Below are 18942 nucleotides of genomic sequence, written 5' to 3' on the forward strand. Positions count from 1 at the left end.
AAAAACTTAACAATTCATCACGTGTTTATTGTTTTCCTTCTAATGTTTTATTGAAATTTGATGATTCACAATGAAGACTAATTAATGCAAGTTTTAGATTTTTAGAACCAATGGACAGGCAATGTCTAATGTCGAGGTTAGCATGAAATATAATACTGTAAATTTAATTACAAAGTACACAACTTAATATACAATTTGTATTGAATTAAGCACGATATTGTTATCTTTAGAGTACCTATACTCACTATCATATACAGAATGTAACAAAAATAGTTAAAAAAAAATCTACTTTGTCCCAATCAGACACGATACCGAATAAGCCCTTAAACGGATCCTCACTATTTTTGGTTACACCTATCGGGGCGGAGATAAAAGTGCTCAAAAGTATCTGAATATATACTTCATCGTCTTAATGCTTCGCTCAGATCTTTGTGATTACCTTGGACGCTTCGATATATATATATATATCTGATGGCGATTGTACAAAGTTTGTAGGTACAAACTGAAAATTAGGTACCTAATTTTCACGAACAACGGTTAGGTACTTTTATTTTACAAATGTAATAGTATTAGTTTCTCTTCCGACTGCACTAGAGTACAGTCATTAGCTGGCATTGGCCATACGATTTCGCGGATACATCGCAATGTTATAATGCACCCAATGCACATACTGCGAGTCTACGGTGAGCATTGCACCGCTATTATACGGGTTGCCAAATATGCACCCGTCATGCTCTGAATAAAACGTATACGTATTTATTCGGTTGAAGTTTGATTAAGGAATGCCACCATTAAGTTACCTAATTCTAATCGTGGTGGTGATGACACTAAGCTGACATTTAGGCTAATATTCGCTTACTTTTTCAAGTGGTGAGATGGCTTTACAGTCTACACCCTTTACACACGTCCGAACCGGACCAGGCATTTAGTGTTTAGGTATTTTATTATTGAATGTATTTAAAAGCTGAGCCTATTTGTTAATAATATGTATATAAAATGAGGAATAAGTAGTGCGAAAATAAATTGAAAACACTGATGCAGTCGTGTTTAAGAGTTCAGTAAATAGCTAGGAATGGGAACTTTAAATCGTGTTTCGTGTCGATACACGACTTCTATTAGAATCTCGTGCATTACGTGCATCGTGTTTTTTTTAACAATTCATTCGCTTAACTATTGATAGTGATTTTTCCTGTTTTATATCCGGGAAATTATCGGGAATTTCTTACAAGAATATTTGTTAGAATACGCACTAGCTTGACACAATCAATTTATCTGTGTGTAATCTAGTTCATTATTAACGTTATAGATGGACAAACAGAAATCTACTGCCTATTTGTTCCCAAACAGAAACCCAGATAACACTCATAAAAAAAACCTAAGACATCATTAATTTACGTGAAATTACAATCCCAAAGCGTAATTAGCGTTTATTTGCGTATTATACAAAAGTGGACAATCTAAGCACACGTCAAGACAAGGCCGAGGATTCCTAACGCATACCGAAAGCATATCAATAGATCACCAGTTTAAGTTTTAATATCGAGATCCTTTTAAACTATGCGCTAGACGCTCTCACTTAAACTGGTTCTTTCAAATCGTTGGATTGCTAAGCGTTTGGCGCAAGCCAAGTAAATTACAAATTACACAACACTAAGCAAGCCAGGACCCTTATCAAACACAGCTCACGTGCGCAAACGACAGCAATTAATATTGCTTCCACAGATGATGAGTTCATTGTTTGCGAGTGGCGACCGAAACGCGCTTGCCCAACAGCTTGCAGCAGAAGGATAAAGTCTGGCGGTCTACGATAGAATACATTACTGGCAACTGTTCATTGAGATGAAGAGATACCTGATACCTGACGCTCTCTGCGTACAATTCTGCATGAGAAATGAATCGGATTCATCTGCAGCTGATTGTATTCGCTTACCTGTTAGATAGACATGGTAAAGGGAGTGAATAAAAACCTCTTCAGTTTAGGTAATAGGTGGTAATCACCACGCAAATATTTACCTTCATCGGAAAAGTAGTGAGCGAGGAAAAAATCCACCAGTACAATATTCTAGATAGAATTAAACAATGGAAAACAAGAGGTGATACCACTTGTGATAAATAGCCGAAAATTAAGGGACATCGATCATCAGTTATTTTATTATTTATTATTGCAAAGACATAAGGTCCACCGATCGTCAAGCAATTAAAGCTTTACTGTCAAAAATATCGGAGCGACCGCGGTGCTAAAAAATATCTGAACTCGCATTCTAACGCGTTGACAATAGAGGCGTGTTAAGATATTTGTGAGCACCTTGGCCGCTCCGATATATCTGATGGCGTCTGTACAACGGTTGCGTTGACTGCTCTATGCATTTTTTAAGAGTTCGCAACAGAAGCAAAACGCAAGGAGCTGAAGTTGTGATGTTTTACGCATGCGGTGTGGCAGATGACCTTTAACTCAATATTTGCAGAAGAGTTAAGAGTGTTGTTTACTAAATTGACTTACCTACACAAATGCTTATCCTTAGATATGTACAAGTTAAAATTTAGGGTAAATATTGATTTGGATCAGTCAGTCACGTTTTGTAACATGACTTTAAATGTTAAGGGTCCCCGGCAAGCTCGGTTCTCCATACAAACGTAGTTACGCTCTCATTTTAATCAATCGTCGATCTATGAACTCAAAACAAAAACGGCCGTTTTAACTTTGGACGCATAGATTGACGAATCCAGCAACGTATTATAATGTATTCATGAGGCACTTAAATACAAAATACAGTACATAGTGACCCGTTTTTTAAATATATATCGTTAAATTGAAATAATCACGATTATTTAGCAGTGGCGCTAGTAAAAGCACGTTGATGGGCTCTTAAGAATCACAGCTAATGTTATTGTTAACCTGCTTCAGACTAATAGTTGCGTAAAACAGATTTTTACGAATACATACAGCACGCTTTCAAACCTAATGTACCTTTGTATTGTCATCACGTACGTAATTTAGGATACAGCAAAATGTTGTAAGTCGAAAATAACACGCGTTGAGCGTTGCCACAAACGCTTATACAATAACGTCTACAAACAAATAGTTGTATGTTCCGCATTTCTAGTAAGTATCGTTTGAGTTACGTGCGACGGAACGCATTCGACCGATGCGTAAATCCAAATGAAGAACCATTTTCATTTTACCTGTAATTGCTATTGAAGCTGTCCTGAATTAAATTTAACAAGATTTGAACGAAGAACAAGATTTAAACGGCTCGATTTAATATTGATTTTTAATAGTAACACGCAGTGCATATTATTGCGCGCGAGATGCTCTGCCATTAATTTCAATAAGTACTTCCCATCCTCGTAGTTACTTCTGCTACTAACAGTACTTTATCTAAAAATTATTATGAAGATGATTAATCAATAATCAACTAGGTATCCATTCAAATAAATAATCATTTGTCGGTTTAACATTCATATAAAAACATTGATTGGTCAAAGAATAGGAAAACTCTTTCTGTAGAAAGAAAGACGAAAACGACCCTAGCGAGTATGCCATCGCCACACTTCCACAACTAAGAAAATGGCACAGAATGAAGCAAGTAAAAGAAATAAGCCTTATCTATTACCTTTCCAGTAAACTATTGCTTTGCATTTTAATAATTTTGTTATATAAATTGATGATTCAGAATATCTGCCAAATTAAACCAGTTTGACAGCACTGGCTTCCCTCGAATGCGGCTGACCCATTCTATGAATGGTCAGAATAGAATACGACAACGATATCAATAAGCCAATGTTGTCGAACTTGTCGATATCGACAACATTGGCTTATTGATGAGTATAACTGGTCGTAATCGGGCTAGCAAACGGATATGAGGTTATTTTAGCATTTCCTTCACTAGAGTACCTACCTACTGAAGAACAATTTCACTTGTACTTGAAAACTGGTAATGCTGCCTTACCGAAAGTGTGACAAAACTTGCGAGCGAGTACGATAAACGTCAGTTATATTTTCGCCTTATTGTAATGTAGTAAGGGGCAAATTGTAAAGTTATATTTACGTCGATATTACCTAGAAGACGCGGTGTCATGTCCTGCGGTTAAAGTTGTTTGCGACAAGTTTTCTATTAGTAGGTTACCACTAGGTTCGAAGCAAAGGAAATATAAGAAACAATTCGATATATTATGAAGGTGTTATGTCTAGTCTAATAGAGAAAACGTAAACATGCGAATCTAACAGGTTGGTCGTCCTTTAACCCTCAAATGCACGGCTCTTTATTTTTAGTAAGCAAAATAGTGGTTAAGGTTCAAATTACCAGTATGACTTGTATAAGACGTGAAAAAGAAACAATAGACCGAAATCAACAAAGATAAACAAAGTCAATGTTCCCCAAATGGATTGAAACAAAATAAGAAAGGCTAGCCACTTCAACATGTGCCTTACCCACCCAGTTTTCGCGCTAGGTATTAAAAATTCAACGAATCATCACACAACTTTCACTAACGGCGAGCGACTCTCTACCTTTACCATTACGACTTGACGAAATTCCTCAAAACTGTTGCAAGGACAATCCAATTAAAAACAACAATTAACTTTTTTTTTCGTGATAGTAACGACTATTTTTGTAATTGGAACACCACGAGAAATCGGTTAGCTCCATTGCCAATGGAAGAGTAAATGAAATATTAATGCGAAAAATATTTGTAATGCTTAGAAAGTTTCGTTCGCATCGGGTCGGTATCGCATGCTCGCACGCTGCGCGAGAAAGCACGACGCCGGCGCGTCTTACTTCTGCAAATACAGGGTTAATATCCTATAAAATCAGGGAAAATGCCCACCCAATTATAGGAGGGACGCTGCCCTCAAAGTATTTTTTTTTTCAAACTGTTACACTTACGGCGGCAATAAAGTGTTATTGCCGCCGTAACAGTTTGAAAAACCAGTGGGTTTAATGCCTACAATTTAGTAATGATTAAGAAATATTTTGAATAGCTTGCGCTTGTATAAATAGATACCTATACTTAACTTATCTTGAAGATAATTGCATAGTGCTTAATACGAACCCGGTTATCTCGATAGGATCAAATAAATCGTGCTCAATTCGAAGCACGATTTTAGTTATAAAATTTAAGTCAACACAAAGATCAGCGTTGTTTGTCGAAAGTAAGAGCTGTGATTATGAATAGGTATACTCGGGTATAGTGAAAATCGTTGAACAAACCCAAGAGCCGAGCCGCGGCGCGAGCGCGACCCACTGTCCAGTACCGCCCGCTGCGCCGACCCACGAATAGATTTCACTTTTCACATTTCCATTAATTTACCTCACAAACTATACACCTATTAAGAATTAATTTACTGCCTCATCTAGGCCTACTATTTTTTACACCCCCATTCATAAAACCTGATTTATTTCCAATAGGTATTCAATCAGCTGACATAGAGGTTACTGTCACGCTGTTATGTAAACAGGACCTCTTCAAGAACAAGCGAAATGACATAATAAATTGGGTAATAGTGGCTTGCATGCTTCACGAAAATATCTAGGTTTATTAACCGGTCCTAGAAAAAAATAGGTTCCAGGCAATAAAATTAAGTAAAAAAGATTTTTCTAACCTGACATGTCTTTCCAAATATCCGCAACGGAGTTGGTCCAGGAGGTTTCAGTTTCACAAATACAGTTTGTCTGCGAACTTTATGTCCGAATTGACACAGTAACTTATCTTGAACACGAGCACAGAGCCTACTCGGGCTTAAACACGCCATAGCTACAACTGCAACGAAACGCTTGAGGACATGAACTACATAACACTCGAGCATTCGACTTTTCCTCCCCACTTACAGCTGATTGTCAAGCGCCATCTTGGGTCGTGTTGCCAGTATCGGCTAAATTCAAGAAGAAAACTATTATAAGCTTTACAAAATTTTTTTTTTTATATAATTATGTATAATAAATCACTATAATCTTATTGCATTAATTTCATTATGTTGCATTTAAAGAATCATAAAAACTCATATTAAACATAAAAGCAGGAAAGCTAATCCAATCTTAGTCATTGAATAATTATCACCATCTTCTTAACCAATGTCTTGAATGGGTTGGCTCAGGTTTTTTTATGGTTAAGTTGCCATCTTGTGTTGATGTCAATGTCAACTTGACACTGATACTTAACCTAACCTGTTTTTAGTCGTGATCACAGACCTAAAATTTATGCGTTGTGGTCGTGATATACTTTCCTTGCTAAATTAGAAATAAAACATATTAAAAATAATCAAAATGCTACCACGTATTTCAACGGTGGTCAATATCCTGAGAAACATAGAAAAATGTATTCTTTCCTCACTCGGTCACCCACCAAACGGTATGTATGTTAGTTACTCCTTGGTCTACGTTTGATTACCTGGATTTCTGCTACTTGTTACTTATGTAAACCATAAAACTTCTGAATCTTTCTCGCAGAGCTCGCCTTGGCTTATATTTATGAGCCTAGAGTTTCTGCCCCGAAAAAGTTTTCAATCAGAGACATTGTCGGAGACGGCATTCTACTGGCTGTTCCAAAATTTCGAAGAACCGTGGAGAAGAGACTTAAGAGGAAGTTCGGCAACCCAGACTACGTGTGGAAGCCGCTGGTGCCGCAAACTAACATCAAAGTGTGCCGGGATTGTGGACACCACCATGAGATTGGCAGACTTTGTGGTTTGTTATTTGTTTAAGCCCGGTTCACATTTGTCTGACGTGTCGTGTTGTGTTGTGTCGTGACGCATATCGGTTTCATACATTTAACATGGTTGCGTTCACATTTGTCTGATGCACGCTGCGTCTGACATATGTGCATGCAATCATAGTAAATGTATGACACCGTTATGCATCATGACACAACAGGCAAATGTGAACTGGGCTTTATTCAAGTTAAGGTTATACTTTTTAGCTTTGGAGGTAAACATTAAATTGTTGATTGGGGTACCTACTGTAGACTATGGTTATTAATTTATTCCCATTTTTTAAATATTTATCACTGAAATTTCAACTTAGTCTTAGATCTAAGATTTAATAAATTAAAATTTTTGTGCTTTATAATTTTGAAAAAAAAAAAGTAAATGGTGGTTTGGTTGTCAAAATGGTGTTTTTTTCATTTGTCCCGGTACCACAGGACTGCCACCATACATGAAACGGGGACAAAATTGGAATGATTTATATGAAGCACCTATTCTAATCTGATTCTAATGGGGACAAAATGGGAATACCTTGTTGAAATAGTTGTCTTTTTTTAGTATCATGATATTTTTATTTTATAATTAACTGGACATGTTATTTCAGAGCACTGCTACAAAAAAATCCAAGAAGAAACAAAACTCATCCAAGACCAGATTAAACAGAAGCTGGGTGTCGGACCAATCACAGAAGATGTTGTTGTGTTGTATGAAGGAGAGAATCTTCCAGAAAAGGTACTGTTGCTTTAATATTTGTGTCGTATTCAAGCCAAAGATACCACATTGTCGCTTGCCATTAGGACGCTCTGCGGGTAATTCGTATAAAGATACAATCAAATTTCGTCTTTTTGGTAAGCTACAAAGTGGTACATTTTGCTTGAAAATGTCACAATTCTTTAATGGATATCTAAGGTGTATGTGCAGTCCCCAATCCGGATTGGGCTAACGTGGGGACTATAGCCCAAGCCCTCTCGCGCATGAGAGGAAGCCTGTGCCTCAGTGGTACGTATATAAGGTACGTATACTGGATAAACTAAATGGAGGACTGATGTTGGGTGGCACCAAACCATCTGTCACTGTTTTAGCGTTCGCTAAATGTTATTGTATGGGAAGCTTCATAGTTATCTGCTGCTTGACGTTGATCAGTCTGTTAATTGTGGTTGGTACAACTGGCCCTTAATGCAGCAAACTTCGTAAGGCATTCTCAATTGCTAAGTGGTATTGAAGTAACAAATTTTTAAATCTATAAATTCTAAATTCTTTTCAGGCTAAGGAGTTTTGGAATGGCAAAAGAGTGATTGAAATGAAGAAGGAAAGACCTCAATGGTTCAGCAAGAATCTACTGCAAAAATCAACACAACAGCCCTCAAACTCAACTGATGTTAAGCCTACAGATCTAGCTTAAAAAAATATATATATAGTTTGTAGAATTTTAATAAAATAAATAATTATACTTAAGCACTTAATTTCATTCAGTAGCACAAGAAGCAAGTAAATAATATGTACTAAGAAGCTGATAGAGTTATTTAGACATTGGCAGTGAAGTCATTTTTTTTTATTTAACTGGAAATTGTTCTTATAAAATATAAAGATGATAAGACAATCATGATATTCATGATTCATGACAATGCCATGACCATGCTCTTACAGCCAATGACTAAACGGACAACCATATCCATACAATTTTTAAAGGAGTTATTTTTTTATTAAAAGTTATAAAAAAACTAGAACTTTTAAACCTCACAATCTAACTTTCCATGGCATTTGCAATAGCAAAGTGTGGAAATGACATTAATTAAGAGTTTTGAATGATTCACGGTTAGTTTCACTAGACTTATATTGACCGGTATATGGACCGTGATTACCTTTTGTATATACATATTGGGAGCTCTAAAACAATAAAAAAAGGTAATCACGGTCCATATCCCGGTCAATATAAATCTAATGTCAATGAATTGTCAGATTTCTATAAACATGTCGTTTTTAATGACACTCCTCACTTTGTTCTATTCAAGTTTTAGATGGACTCTAGATGGGATGGTAATATAATATTAGCATCTCAGCAACACACAAAACATGAGACTTGAGACATTGCTGTGACAACACAATCATTATTTTTCATAAACATTTATTATTTACTTGCCACTGTTGCATTTAAAAATTCCCTTAAAATCATTACTTTAATTTATATTACATTGCTTGGCAAAGGCTTCATAGGTGTCTAAAATTAATTAAATAAAAATTATATTACATTATCAAACGAATTAGGAATATTATCAAAATCATCAATAATCGAATCTGGCTCAATATCCCCAGTGAAATGGGATTCCACATGGGCCTGAAATTCGTTAAAAGCAATATCTTTTTGGAATGTTTCTCCGCACATAGGGCAGATTCTATCAGTTGTAGGCGACGAAGACTCTTTTGAGTCTTGCTCTGGGTTCTTCTTGAATGCCGAAGTGTTTAAATCATTGAAAGTGTCGTTGTATGTGCTGGAGTCAACAGGTGTGGCCCAGTTGGCTAGACTGTCACTGGTCTCTATTTCTTTATGCTCGGAACTTGTTATTTTTGTACTATTTGCAATGCATGTTGGACATTTGTAACCATCTGAAATAATACAAATATAAATTAAAGTTTTACAATCTTGGTTTCATAAACACTGGCTTGCAGTACAGTCAAGGGCATAAATATATATACATTTCCAGTGCCAAAAATATGTGTACATTCTTATACCTTAGACAATAAAGTCGTGTTCAGATATTTTTGCCTTCGACTATACATTAAAAGAAGTTGAATGGAGTGATCAAATACAAAGGACTAGTAAGCTATAATATATAGTTAGAACATACAAATAGTTTCCACATGGTTTCCACTTATAGATAATACAAAATTCCTTTGCTCCGAAAAAAAAAAACTGACTACTAGTTTATATTAGATCCTCTGAGTTTATATAACCTGAATAACCTGATGCACATACTTTTACTACCATTCTTTGTTCCATTTACAGTACAATAAATGTTTAATACAAATAAGTGAGTGATAAAAAGATAAGGGTATAATTATATAGGTAATTAAATTAATAACTGCAGAATATAGCAGCTGTTGTCTTATTACTTTCAGTGCCAAGTGCCCCATTTCCATTACAAAATCAACACACAGCATGTTCTTGGCCATAAATTTATTAATATAAATCAGTAAGAGTGTTTGGAAAGAGAAGAGTTGTAGAATGTATGAACAAATGAATAAATGATTTAATTAGGCCCCATACATTCCACAACTCTTCTCTTTTTGCACAGACTAATTGATTTTGCATGGTGGATACTTAGTTGTCTAAATTTACTTTGACAAAACCCCGTCCTTTAAAAAAAATATATAAAAAAAAACTTACACTTCAATACACTTTCTACCCTTGATATTGCTAATTTAAGGTCTTTCTCCTGCTGAGCCATTTCCTTCTTCAACTGCTGCATCTTCTCCGTCTGGCTGCGGATTTCTTTCAAAGAATCGGTTGCCGGCTCTTCAATGTAAGTGAAGCCTATAGAATCTACATTCAATATTTCATCGTCTGCATTTTGTAACTCACTCATTTGCTCATATTGTTCTACCAATTGTGACTTCTCTTGAATATAACTGTTTATTACTTTTAGAGAAATCTCTTCTAAGCTTGACTCTGAAAACTTTTCCTGATAGTTTGAACTTGTTTTTGGAGTACTATGTATATATGTGTTCGTTCGGATTAAAGGATGTTTAGGTTGTTCACTAGGAAGCTTTTCAGGACCTTTTATACAGGCAATTTTGTTCCATAAGGTTTTGTTTTCGCATGATACCATGAAGACATGATGCATGAGTTGTGACTTTTGCTTCTTAAGTTCTGCAATCTTTTGTTGTAGCTGAATTCTCTCATCTTCTTGTATAGGAATGTACTGTGATCCTTGTTTAGCTTTCGTGATGTCCAGTTTCAACTTCATGTTATCAGTTTCCAATGTGTTTATTCTCCGCTGCAACAGCAGACATCGATCTCTCATCGCGTGCAGGGCTAATTCGTGGACACTGACGTTGTTATATTCTGCTTTCAACGTCGACTGCAATGTAGAATCATTGTTAAAACTAACAATCGATGAAGACTCCATAGTAAAGTATCAAAACTCAAACTGTCTTGACAGAATTTTAGTAAAGTTTTTTTAAAGTATATTGTAAATGATAATTATACCATTGCAGTTTTCGAATCAAAAAATTTTCTGTTTCTGCAAGTTTATTACCAAAGAATTAAAATAAGTTTAATAAGTAGGTGATAGTAAATGTTGACGAATTACAGACATTGACATGCCATCTTTAACAATTTCTAAGCGCGGCTTAAACAGTAACTCAAACAGCTCCAAATTTGAATAAAGGACTCTACTCATGGTGCAATAAATCGCATGCGTTTATTCCATAGACCTTGCATTACATAGATGAGTTATACTTCGCTAATCAGCGAAATCGACTCCACACTCGCGTTCGTGCCGTGTAGCCTGGAGCGCGCTATATGCCTATTCGCGCACGAGTATGGAGGGCCCTTATTATGTATAGTTGGTCAAGCAAATCTTGTCAGTAGAAAAAGGCGGCAAATTTTAAATAATGTAGGGTACAAATATTTATTTACCGCCACTGTAATCAGTTTGACATATACTCACAAATAAAAACACTTTGAACTTTGAAGGGATATCGTCCCATAGAAAATTTGAATTTCGCGCCTTTTTCTACTGACAAGATTTGCTTGACCAACTATAATCGTATGGTGCTCGGACGTTATGAAGGGCCCTCCACACTCATGCCCGAATCACGGCACGAAGCCGGGAACGCAAGTGTGGAGGGCCCTTGAGATTTACAGTTGCTCAGCAATGCAAGCACTAGTTGTGAATGTGTGAATGAATGAATACCTGCTGTCAAGCAAGCACTAGCAGTCAATCCAGTCCAGTCAGAATAGCGATTGTCTTTGTGTGTAAACGTTTTGTGTTTAGGCAAGAACATCTTTTATTCGCGAGGAATTATTTATTTTAATTTATAATTTCTCCTTTAAAATATAATGGTAAACGTAATATTAAGTTTGTAGTGTTTGTGATTTACATTTTATGAACTTTACTAGTTAAAAGTGCTAATCAAATCAATGACGAAGCTACTCAGTGACAAGCATTACGAAGTTTAGCCCGTGTACTGATTTCTTGAGTGTTGAATGACTATACCGGAGTAAACAAAAGTTGAATCATTGCTAAACCGAGGATTCCTTGAATCTAATAGTTTCTCTTGGATTCCAAGTAAGTATTCTATTATTCTTGCTAATTGCTGTAAATTACAAGACTGGGAGGCTTTTACTGGCGAGTTTCTGTTTGTGTGCTATTTTTGCCTGACCTCCTTTAGTATAGCAAAGTAGTACAGACTTGCTTTCACACTTGAAAATAATATTAGGAATACAAAATAATACAACCCACAACCAAGTTTATAGACTATTACTAATTTTATAGTCTAAAAGAAGATATTACTAATCTTATCAGTTTTAGAGGAGGAGAGGAGGAGGAGGAGGCTTTTGCTGACCGCCAATCAGTTATCAGTTTTTAGCTACTGTTTATAGATTAGTGAATTATTAGTAGATGTAGTATATATAAAATAAAAAAAATATCTGACCAATGAGTGCTGTGAATGTTACCTACTCAAACTAACATCTTAACTGCATAAGGAATGTAAACAACTATACAGGACATTATTTACCAATAACCGGTTTTACTCTTGCTAGACATAATTATGTACAGTTATCTTATTATATTCATCAACGTCATATATTTAAGTTAGACTTGTCGGTGGAGTGATTTCCATGTATGTCGGTCCTCTGCCTTCTCCTTGACAGCGTGATACGACACAACATTGAGTTTTTCCTTTACTTGATGTGTACGTTCTCCTTGGTCTCCCCTTCCGTCTTCTTATTTTATTTGATACTTAAATGGTTGGTTTTTCATGATTTAGCTTTTGTTGGCAAATCTTCGTAACCTGTAAATAGTAAATAACAGTTATTACTAGTGATCAAAAAGTATGGTGTGGTTTCTTGGAATCAATAATATTGATATCAACATTGTGGGTAATATAGTTAATATACACAGTTAATTAATGTCATTACCGGGTCTAACGCGATTAAATTCATTAATTTACCTTTTTTCTGACGTTTCAAATAGGTTATTGCACTAGCTGTGGTCACGGAAGACAATCGCGTGTTTAATCGCGTTAGACCCGGTAATGACATTAATTATGTGTACAAAACGCGAGGATTTAAGTGTAATATAAACAGTTGTATACTTAAAATGGACCAAAATCACCAAAATTAAATCTTAACTAATATTACTATAGATAGTACATATATTAGATACACTTCTTATCTTGTTCATTAATTTTCTATTGAAGCTCAATTTAATAATAATTTCCTTGTAATCAGAACAATGTTTTCTCCCAGGCTGATGTTTTCAAAATAAATCATAGGTTGTTGTGTTATTGATTCAATAGGTGACAGTGCTACATTTACTTATTATATTTATCAGTGTATTATTGTTATAGGTGCAACTAAACTTTAGTTTTGTACGATGCTAGAGCTATACTTCTTATAATGGGATTTATATTAATAATATTTTCTTAATTGTCTTAATAAATCTATCTACTTAAATCCTAACTTCACATTAACACATTTACTGCCAGCACATGTTTTTAGAGTTCTGTACCCAAAGGGTAAAAACGGGACCCTATTACTAAAATTCCGCTGTCCGTCTGTCTGTCTGTCACCAGGCTGTAATCTCATGAACCGTGATAGCTAGACAGTTGAAGTTTTCACAGATGATGTACTTCTTTTGCTGCTATAACAACAAACACTAAAAAGTACGGAACCCTTGGTGCGCGAGTACGACTCGCACGGCCGGTTTTGTCCTCCATCATTCCTTTTTCCGTCTCTTGAGTACCATGTTGTGATGTTTTTTGACCACTTTTCCCTTTTGTCTCAGAGCATGGCCGATCCACTTCAACTTTAGTTTTTTTCATAATGTAGTTTAGTTGAATATTAATTAGAAACATAGTTATTAGCATGTGTTTCTAACGCCTAACTAATCCAATTAGGTATAGAGGTAAACCTGCTTAATAAGTTCTCTAGCTGCAAAATTGCATGATCAGTATATTAATGAATTGATTCATATACTGATCATGCAATTCTGTGGCTGGGTGGAGGTCATATTACCATTTATGACAGCAGACAGTGTTAACAGTCATTTGACCCACAATCTTTATATATTTGACTATCATTAACATTCTCAGACATGCCAACAGTGTGAAAGGGTTTGATAACAATAACACACTTAATTGATCATTTGTGACGTTTTCAACCAAACGGTACCACATTGTTGCTTGTTGATAAGGTTGATTTCTAATTGAAGCTATATGGACATCTACATCTATATGGAAATACGGCCTTACTGACAAGCGACAATAAGTACCCTTTTGGTTGAAAATGGCACATTTGTTAACCCTATCTCATTGCAATAAGGTTTATTACTAATAGGCAGGCAACTATCTATGTCAACAACAGTTTAAATTTTTCTACACACAAGGTTGCATGCAAAGGAAATAGTTTGGGAATCCCAAAGACTCTCATGGACACACATTTCTTAATAGCATGCCTGTGGCAAATAAGCCTACAGTTTGCCAGCAGCCACTATAATCTTTGGACATTTTAAAGACTGAATATGGAATATGCACTGATTTTTGAAGAACCCCATACTGTATAAAACCCAAATAATTGTAAAACAAGATTATTTTTCTTATGCATGTTTAAATTGTGCTACTGTATTTGCATACCAAATAATAATATAATAAGTCTATTGTACGCAGTGCTATATTTGTATACAAACGTACATACATACATAAGTCATATAAAACACATGAAACCAATTACTATTATTTCAAGTGGTCCATCTTCATTTATGTAAATTCCATGTAATCTATATCTTAAGCAGATGCTTTGCAGCTTGAGATTTGTGTTTATTTTTAAAGCCAAATATGACTAATCTAAATTTTTGCATATACGAAATATTCCAACTCAATTTTGGTACACATATGGCCTGCAGGTTTTTTGTTGTTACAATTATACATTATGACAACATTGTCTATCAGCTTAGATTCAAGTAAAAATTATGTTGGGTAGCAAAAATATCTATCATAGAAGGGACAATGAAATAGCTAACCACTAGATTAATTCTGATTAAACAATTATATATAATTATATATTGCAACAATTGATTAATTTTTCTGTCTTACAGCTCACTTATCTAGAAATAATTATTCTTTGAATTAATTAGTATACAATAGGACATTTAAATAAAATATACCTACTGTATGATACATAAAGTTAATCTTTTTTAGTAAAAACCGGCCAAGTGCGAGTCGGAATCGCCCCCCCGGGGGTTCCGTACTTTATAGTATTTGTTGTTATAGCGGCAACAGAAATACATCATCTGTGAAAATTTGAACTGTCTAGCTATCACGGTTCATGAGATACAGCCTGGTGACAGACAGACGGACAGCGGAGTCTTAGCAATAGGGTCCCGTTTTTACCTTTTGGGTACGGAACCCTAAAAACGGGACCCACGTCTACTTGGGTTTACAACTTTTACGTTCACAAAGTCACGATAGTTAATAAAACTTCAATAAACTTTAAACTTCACGCTAATCTTATTGTTGTTCACACAATGGCGAGTAAGGGATGTCCCCCTCCCATTTTTATTTAATTTCCAATAATTGAGTGTATTATTATCGCGTCCCAGCCCGGATGAGACTCGCAGAGACGGGACCGGTGCTCTTATTACTAACGCATACCTACCGAACGTTTAGCCGTGGTCAACCAGCGTATTTTTAACGCGTAGTTTCAGTCAGCCTAGTTTTATGCAACTCTACCTACTGCCACAGTTTATAAGGCTTGTTTTGTGGGTACCCGAAGTTTTAATATACTTAAATTATATATATCTAAATATAGAAAACATCCATAACTCGGGAAGAAAATATTCGTGGTAAACGCACAAATAAATGACCTTAAGGTTCGAACGGGACCTCCAGCTTCGCATGCAATTACTACCGAAGCGAGTAGGAAGGGTCGTTATGTACATAACAATTTGAAATCACACTATGTTTTATTTAATAATAATAATTATTATTATTGGTGTTGCTCCTGGTCGTCCTCACGACGGCAGTTTCAGGGGCCCATCTAGTCAGCGGCAAGTCACCACCTGCCTCGATAACGTGTTTTAACATTGTTATGGCAGGTGTCCGGAGTTCTTTACAATAGCCCAGTCTCATTGTCCACCCAAACTTCAATCCATAGACCGGTATACTATTCACTTTTTCTGCAATAGTCCCAATGCCTGCTGCGACCGGTTCATGGGTGTCTATTGTTGCTCCTGTGAACGGGTTCCAGCAGGCGTTCTACATGATATTAAAGCTCTCCAAGGGTTCCAGCAGGCGTTCTACATGATATTAAAGTTCTACATGATATCAAAGCTCTCTCTCTCTCTCTCTCCTACGTGTTGGATCTATATCCCCACGCAAGCCTATCAAAAGACCGGGATTTATAGGCCCGTGATATCGAAGGAGATAATAATAATAAAAGACGTTTATTCAAGAAGTTGTAACATAGGTACATAATAAAAGTACACGATAATGCTTACAAACTAATTGAATTTTTTATTTCTGTTTCTAACGTGTAATTTTTCGTGTGCATTTACGAAATAGATGATTATGATAATGTTTCTGTACGCCGATTGGCAAAATAATATAGTGAAACTGTACACATATAAATTGACCACCACTGTAATTTTACCTATATTTACCTACAAATAAAATACTTACAAGTTAGCTGGAGTTGAGTTCTCGCCTTTGAAGCAATGAGAATACTGCCAGCCGCGAGATAGTTACGATCGTCGTCATCAATTTTACCCTTATTACGATGGAATAAGGTACAGTGTTGACATTCCTTAAAGTCGCTTGTTGACTTTACCTATACAGCGCTAGGTACAGACCTACATTGGCGACGATTGGATGAATCCGCTCTATATTTCGTATTCGTAATGCTTTTGTGTAACTTTACGCGAAAATTGTCTTCGTGTAAAATTTTATATACAGGAATAGAGAATGAAACGCTCTTATGACGGACAAAGTGCGTTAAAAGAGAGAAAATGTATATCCCAAGGGTAGGTAGTAGGTACTACTCGTTTAAGGGAATACGGTTTGCGCGTTTACCGCAAAAAAAGTTTAAGTTTGTCGTGTCAAACATAAAATATAAGGCAAAAAATTCCGAGGGGTTTTTTGTTCGTTTACTATCGCCCATACTCCACCGATGAAGATTAAGAGTGTTGCTGTTTTTACCTACCTAAACTTATTTTCTTAGTTAGTTTTTTATTGACGTACCTATCTATAAACATGCCCAAGTTTTAAGCAAAAACTAACATCTGTTAAATAAAATATCTACATAGAAACTAAAGTCAACAAGCGCTACTTAATTATGCCCAATCTAGCCAATTTCGACTTGACCCACATTTAGTTAACGGTGATCTGTGTGCGTCGCATGAATTGCTTAACAGGACTGTGCTGCGTATACTAGGCTACAATACCTTATGAAATATTGGTACCAGAACCAGAACAACAGTGTCAGATGGGCCGGATCATACTCAAAGGAGTACAGGTTGGAATGCGGCGTGAGACAGGGTGGTCTGACGTCTCCGCGGCTTTTCAATCTGTACGTCAACAACCTGATCGAGGAGCTCAGCAGAGCCGGCATTGGGTGCTCAGTTGGTGGTAAAATAATGAACAATATCAGTTACGCTGACGACATGGCTCTGCTGAGCCCTTCGATCGGGGCCCTCGAGATTCTGATCGGAATTTGTGAAGGGTACGCGGAGGCCCACGGTCTCAGATACAACTCCAAGAAAAGTGAGCTACTCTTGTTTAAGGCGGGTACAAAAAAGCCGATGTACATACCACCACTAAAACTTGGAGGAGTTGAGTTGAAAACTGTCACTCAGTTCAAGTATCTGGGGCACTGGGTCACTGAGGACCTCTGATGACCTTGACGTGGAGCGGGAGCGTAGGGCATTAGCGGTGAGAAGCAACATGTTGGCTCGCAGGTTTGCACGTTGTACGGGGAGTGTCAAAATAACTCTTTTTAGGGCATTTTGTCAGTCTTTTTATGCGTGCAGCCTGTGGGTCAAGTGTACGCAGAGATCCCTTAATGCTTTACGCATTCAGTATAATAACGGTTTCAGAATGTTGTTGGGGTTGCCTCGATTTTGCAGTGCGTCGGGGATGTTTGCCGAAGCTCGCGTGGACGGCTTCCAAGCCATAATGCGCAAGAGAGTGGCCTCCCTGATGCGCCGTGTTAGGGACAGCCCCAGCAGCCTTCTGAATACTGTTTTGGACAGGTTAGATTGTCCAATAGTAAACAAATGGAATGCCATGCACATGGACAACAGGAGTGCTGTGGGGCTAAGTTAGTTATTTAAGTAGTAGTTTTATTTATTTAAGTTATTGTAATAATATAGTCTGTAAGGTAGCCGTAATATGGGCCTTGTTGCCTGATTAAAATTATTAAATAAATAAATAAATAAATACTATACTATCCTATATACCTAGGCATATACTAGATAGCTTAGGCTCCTAGCTAGTTAATAAGCCTACCCTGTGACTTGTGACGTTCTTAAAGCAAGAGATACCATTTCATTGACAGCTGCACCAAGAAAGGTTTTTTTTTCAATTCAGCTATTTCCTAGCTAGGAGCTCTACATATTTTGGGAATATAATGTTTTAAATATTTAGGTCCTATCTGTGCGCTTCCTGTCAGTATCTATATGTACAACGCGTCTGTTTTATTATGTGTATTGAGATATCAGCAGCAAACGAGCAGACGGCTAAATGTGAATCATAGGTGCAGGAGTCTTTAAACTTTATTAACTATTGGCGTCAAGCCTAGTTTATTCAGTTTTGATTATTTATACATAGATTATTAGCAGTATATATTTTTCGTATCGAATATACATAGAATAATACCAGTATATATTCGCGTATCGAAATATAATATAGGTACATAGCTAATTGTGCGGCCTGCCTCACGCTTGCTGCTGAATCACAGACCATCACAGTTTTTTCTTAGTAAGTGTCAAAAAACATGAAACATATTAATTGCAACAAGTCTC

General features: G+C 36.3%; 3 protein-coding genes across 4 annotated transcripts in view; 1 reads left to right on the forward strand and 2 right to left on the reverse strand.

Annotated features, from left to right (window-relative positions):
* The window catches only part of LOC134743758 (all trans-polyprenyl-diphosphate synthase PDSS1), a 79930-nt gene extending 74096 nt beyond the window's left edge, over positions 1-5834 (reverse strand). Inside the window, exon 1 of the mRNA XM_063677402.1 lies at positions 5603-5834. Within this exon, the coding sequence (XP_063533472.1) occupies positions 5603-5806 (204 nt within the window). The 5' untranslated portion in view covers positions 5807-5834. The remainder of the gene's footprint in view (positions 1-5602) is intronic.
* A 329-nt stretch (positions 5835-6163) lies between these two features.
* The window catches only part of LOC134743785 (large ribosomal subunit protein bL32m), a 131624-nt gene continuing 118845 nt past the window's right edge, over positions 6164-18942 (forward strand). Inside the window, exons 1-4 of one of the 2 annotated variants that reach the window (XM_063677445.1) lie at positions 6164-6348; positions 6447-6683; positions 7305-7432; positions 7965-8126. In XM_063677445.1, coding sequence (XP_063533515.1) covers positions 6264-6348; positions 6447-6683; positions 7305-7432; positions 7965-8102 — 588 coding nt within the window. In that variant the 5' untranslated portion in view covers positions 6164-6263 and the 3' untranslated portion in view covers positions 8103-8126. Of the gene's footprint in view, positions 6349-6446; positions 6684-7304; positions 7433-7964; positions 8150-18942 lie in introns of those variants that run through there. The other variant, XM_063677444.1, reaches the window with a different exon arrangement.
* Positions 8600-10961, reverse strand: LOC134743765 (protein spindle-F). The gene is made up of 2 exons (XM_063677411.1): positions 10086-10961; positions 8600-9304 (listed from the first exon to the last, which is right to left on the reverse strand). The coding sequence occupies exons 1-2, from the start codon at positions 10825-10827 to the stop codon at positions 8940-8942; spliced, it is 1107 nt and encodes a 368-aa protein (XP_063533481.1). The 5' UTR covers positions 10828-10961; the 3' UTR covers positions 8600-8939.

Source organism: Cydia strobilella, chromosome 8, assembly GCF_947568885.1.
Source record: "Cydia strobilella chromosome 8, ilCydStro3.1, whole genome shotgun sequence".
Lineage (NCBI taxonomy): Eukaryota > Metazoa > Arthropoda > Insecta > Lepidoptera > Tortricidae > Cydia > Cydia strobilella.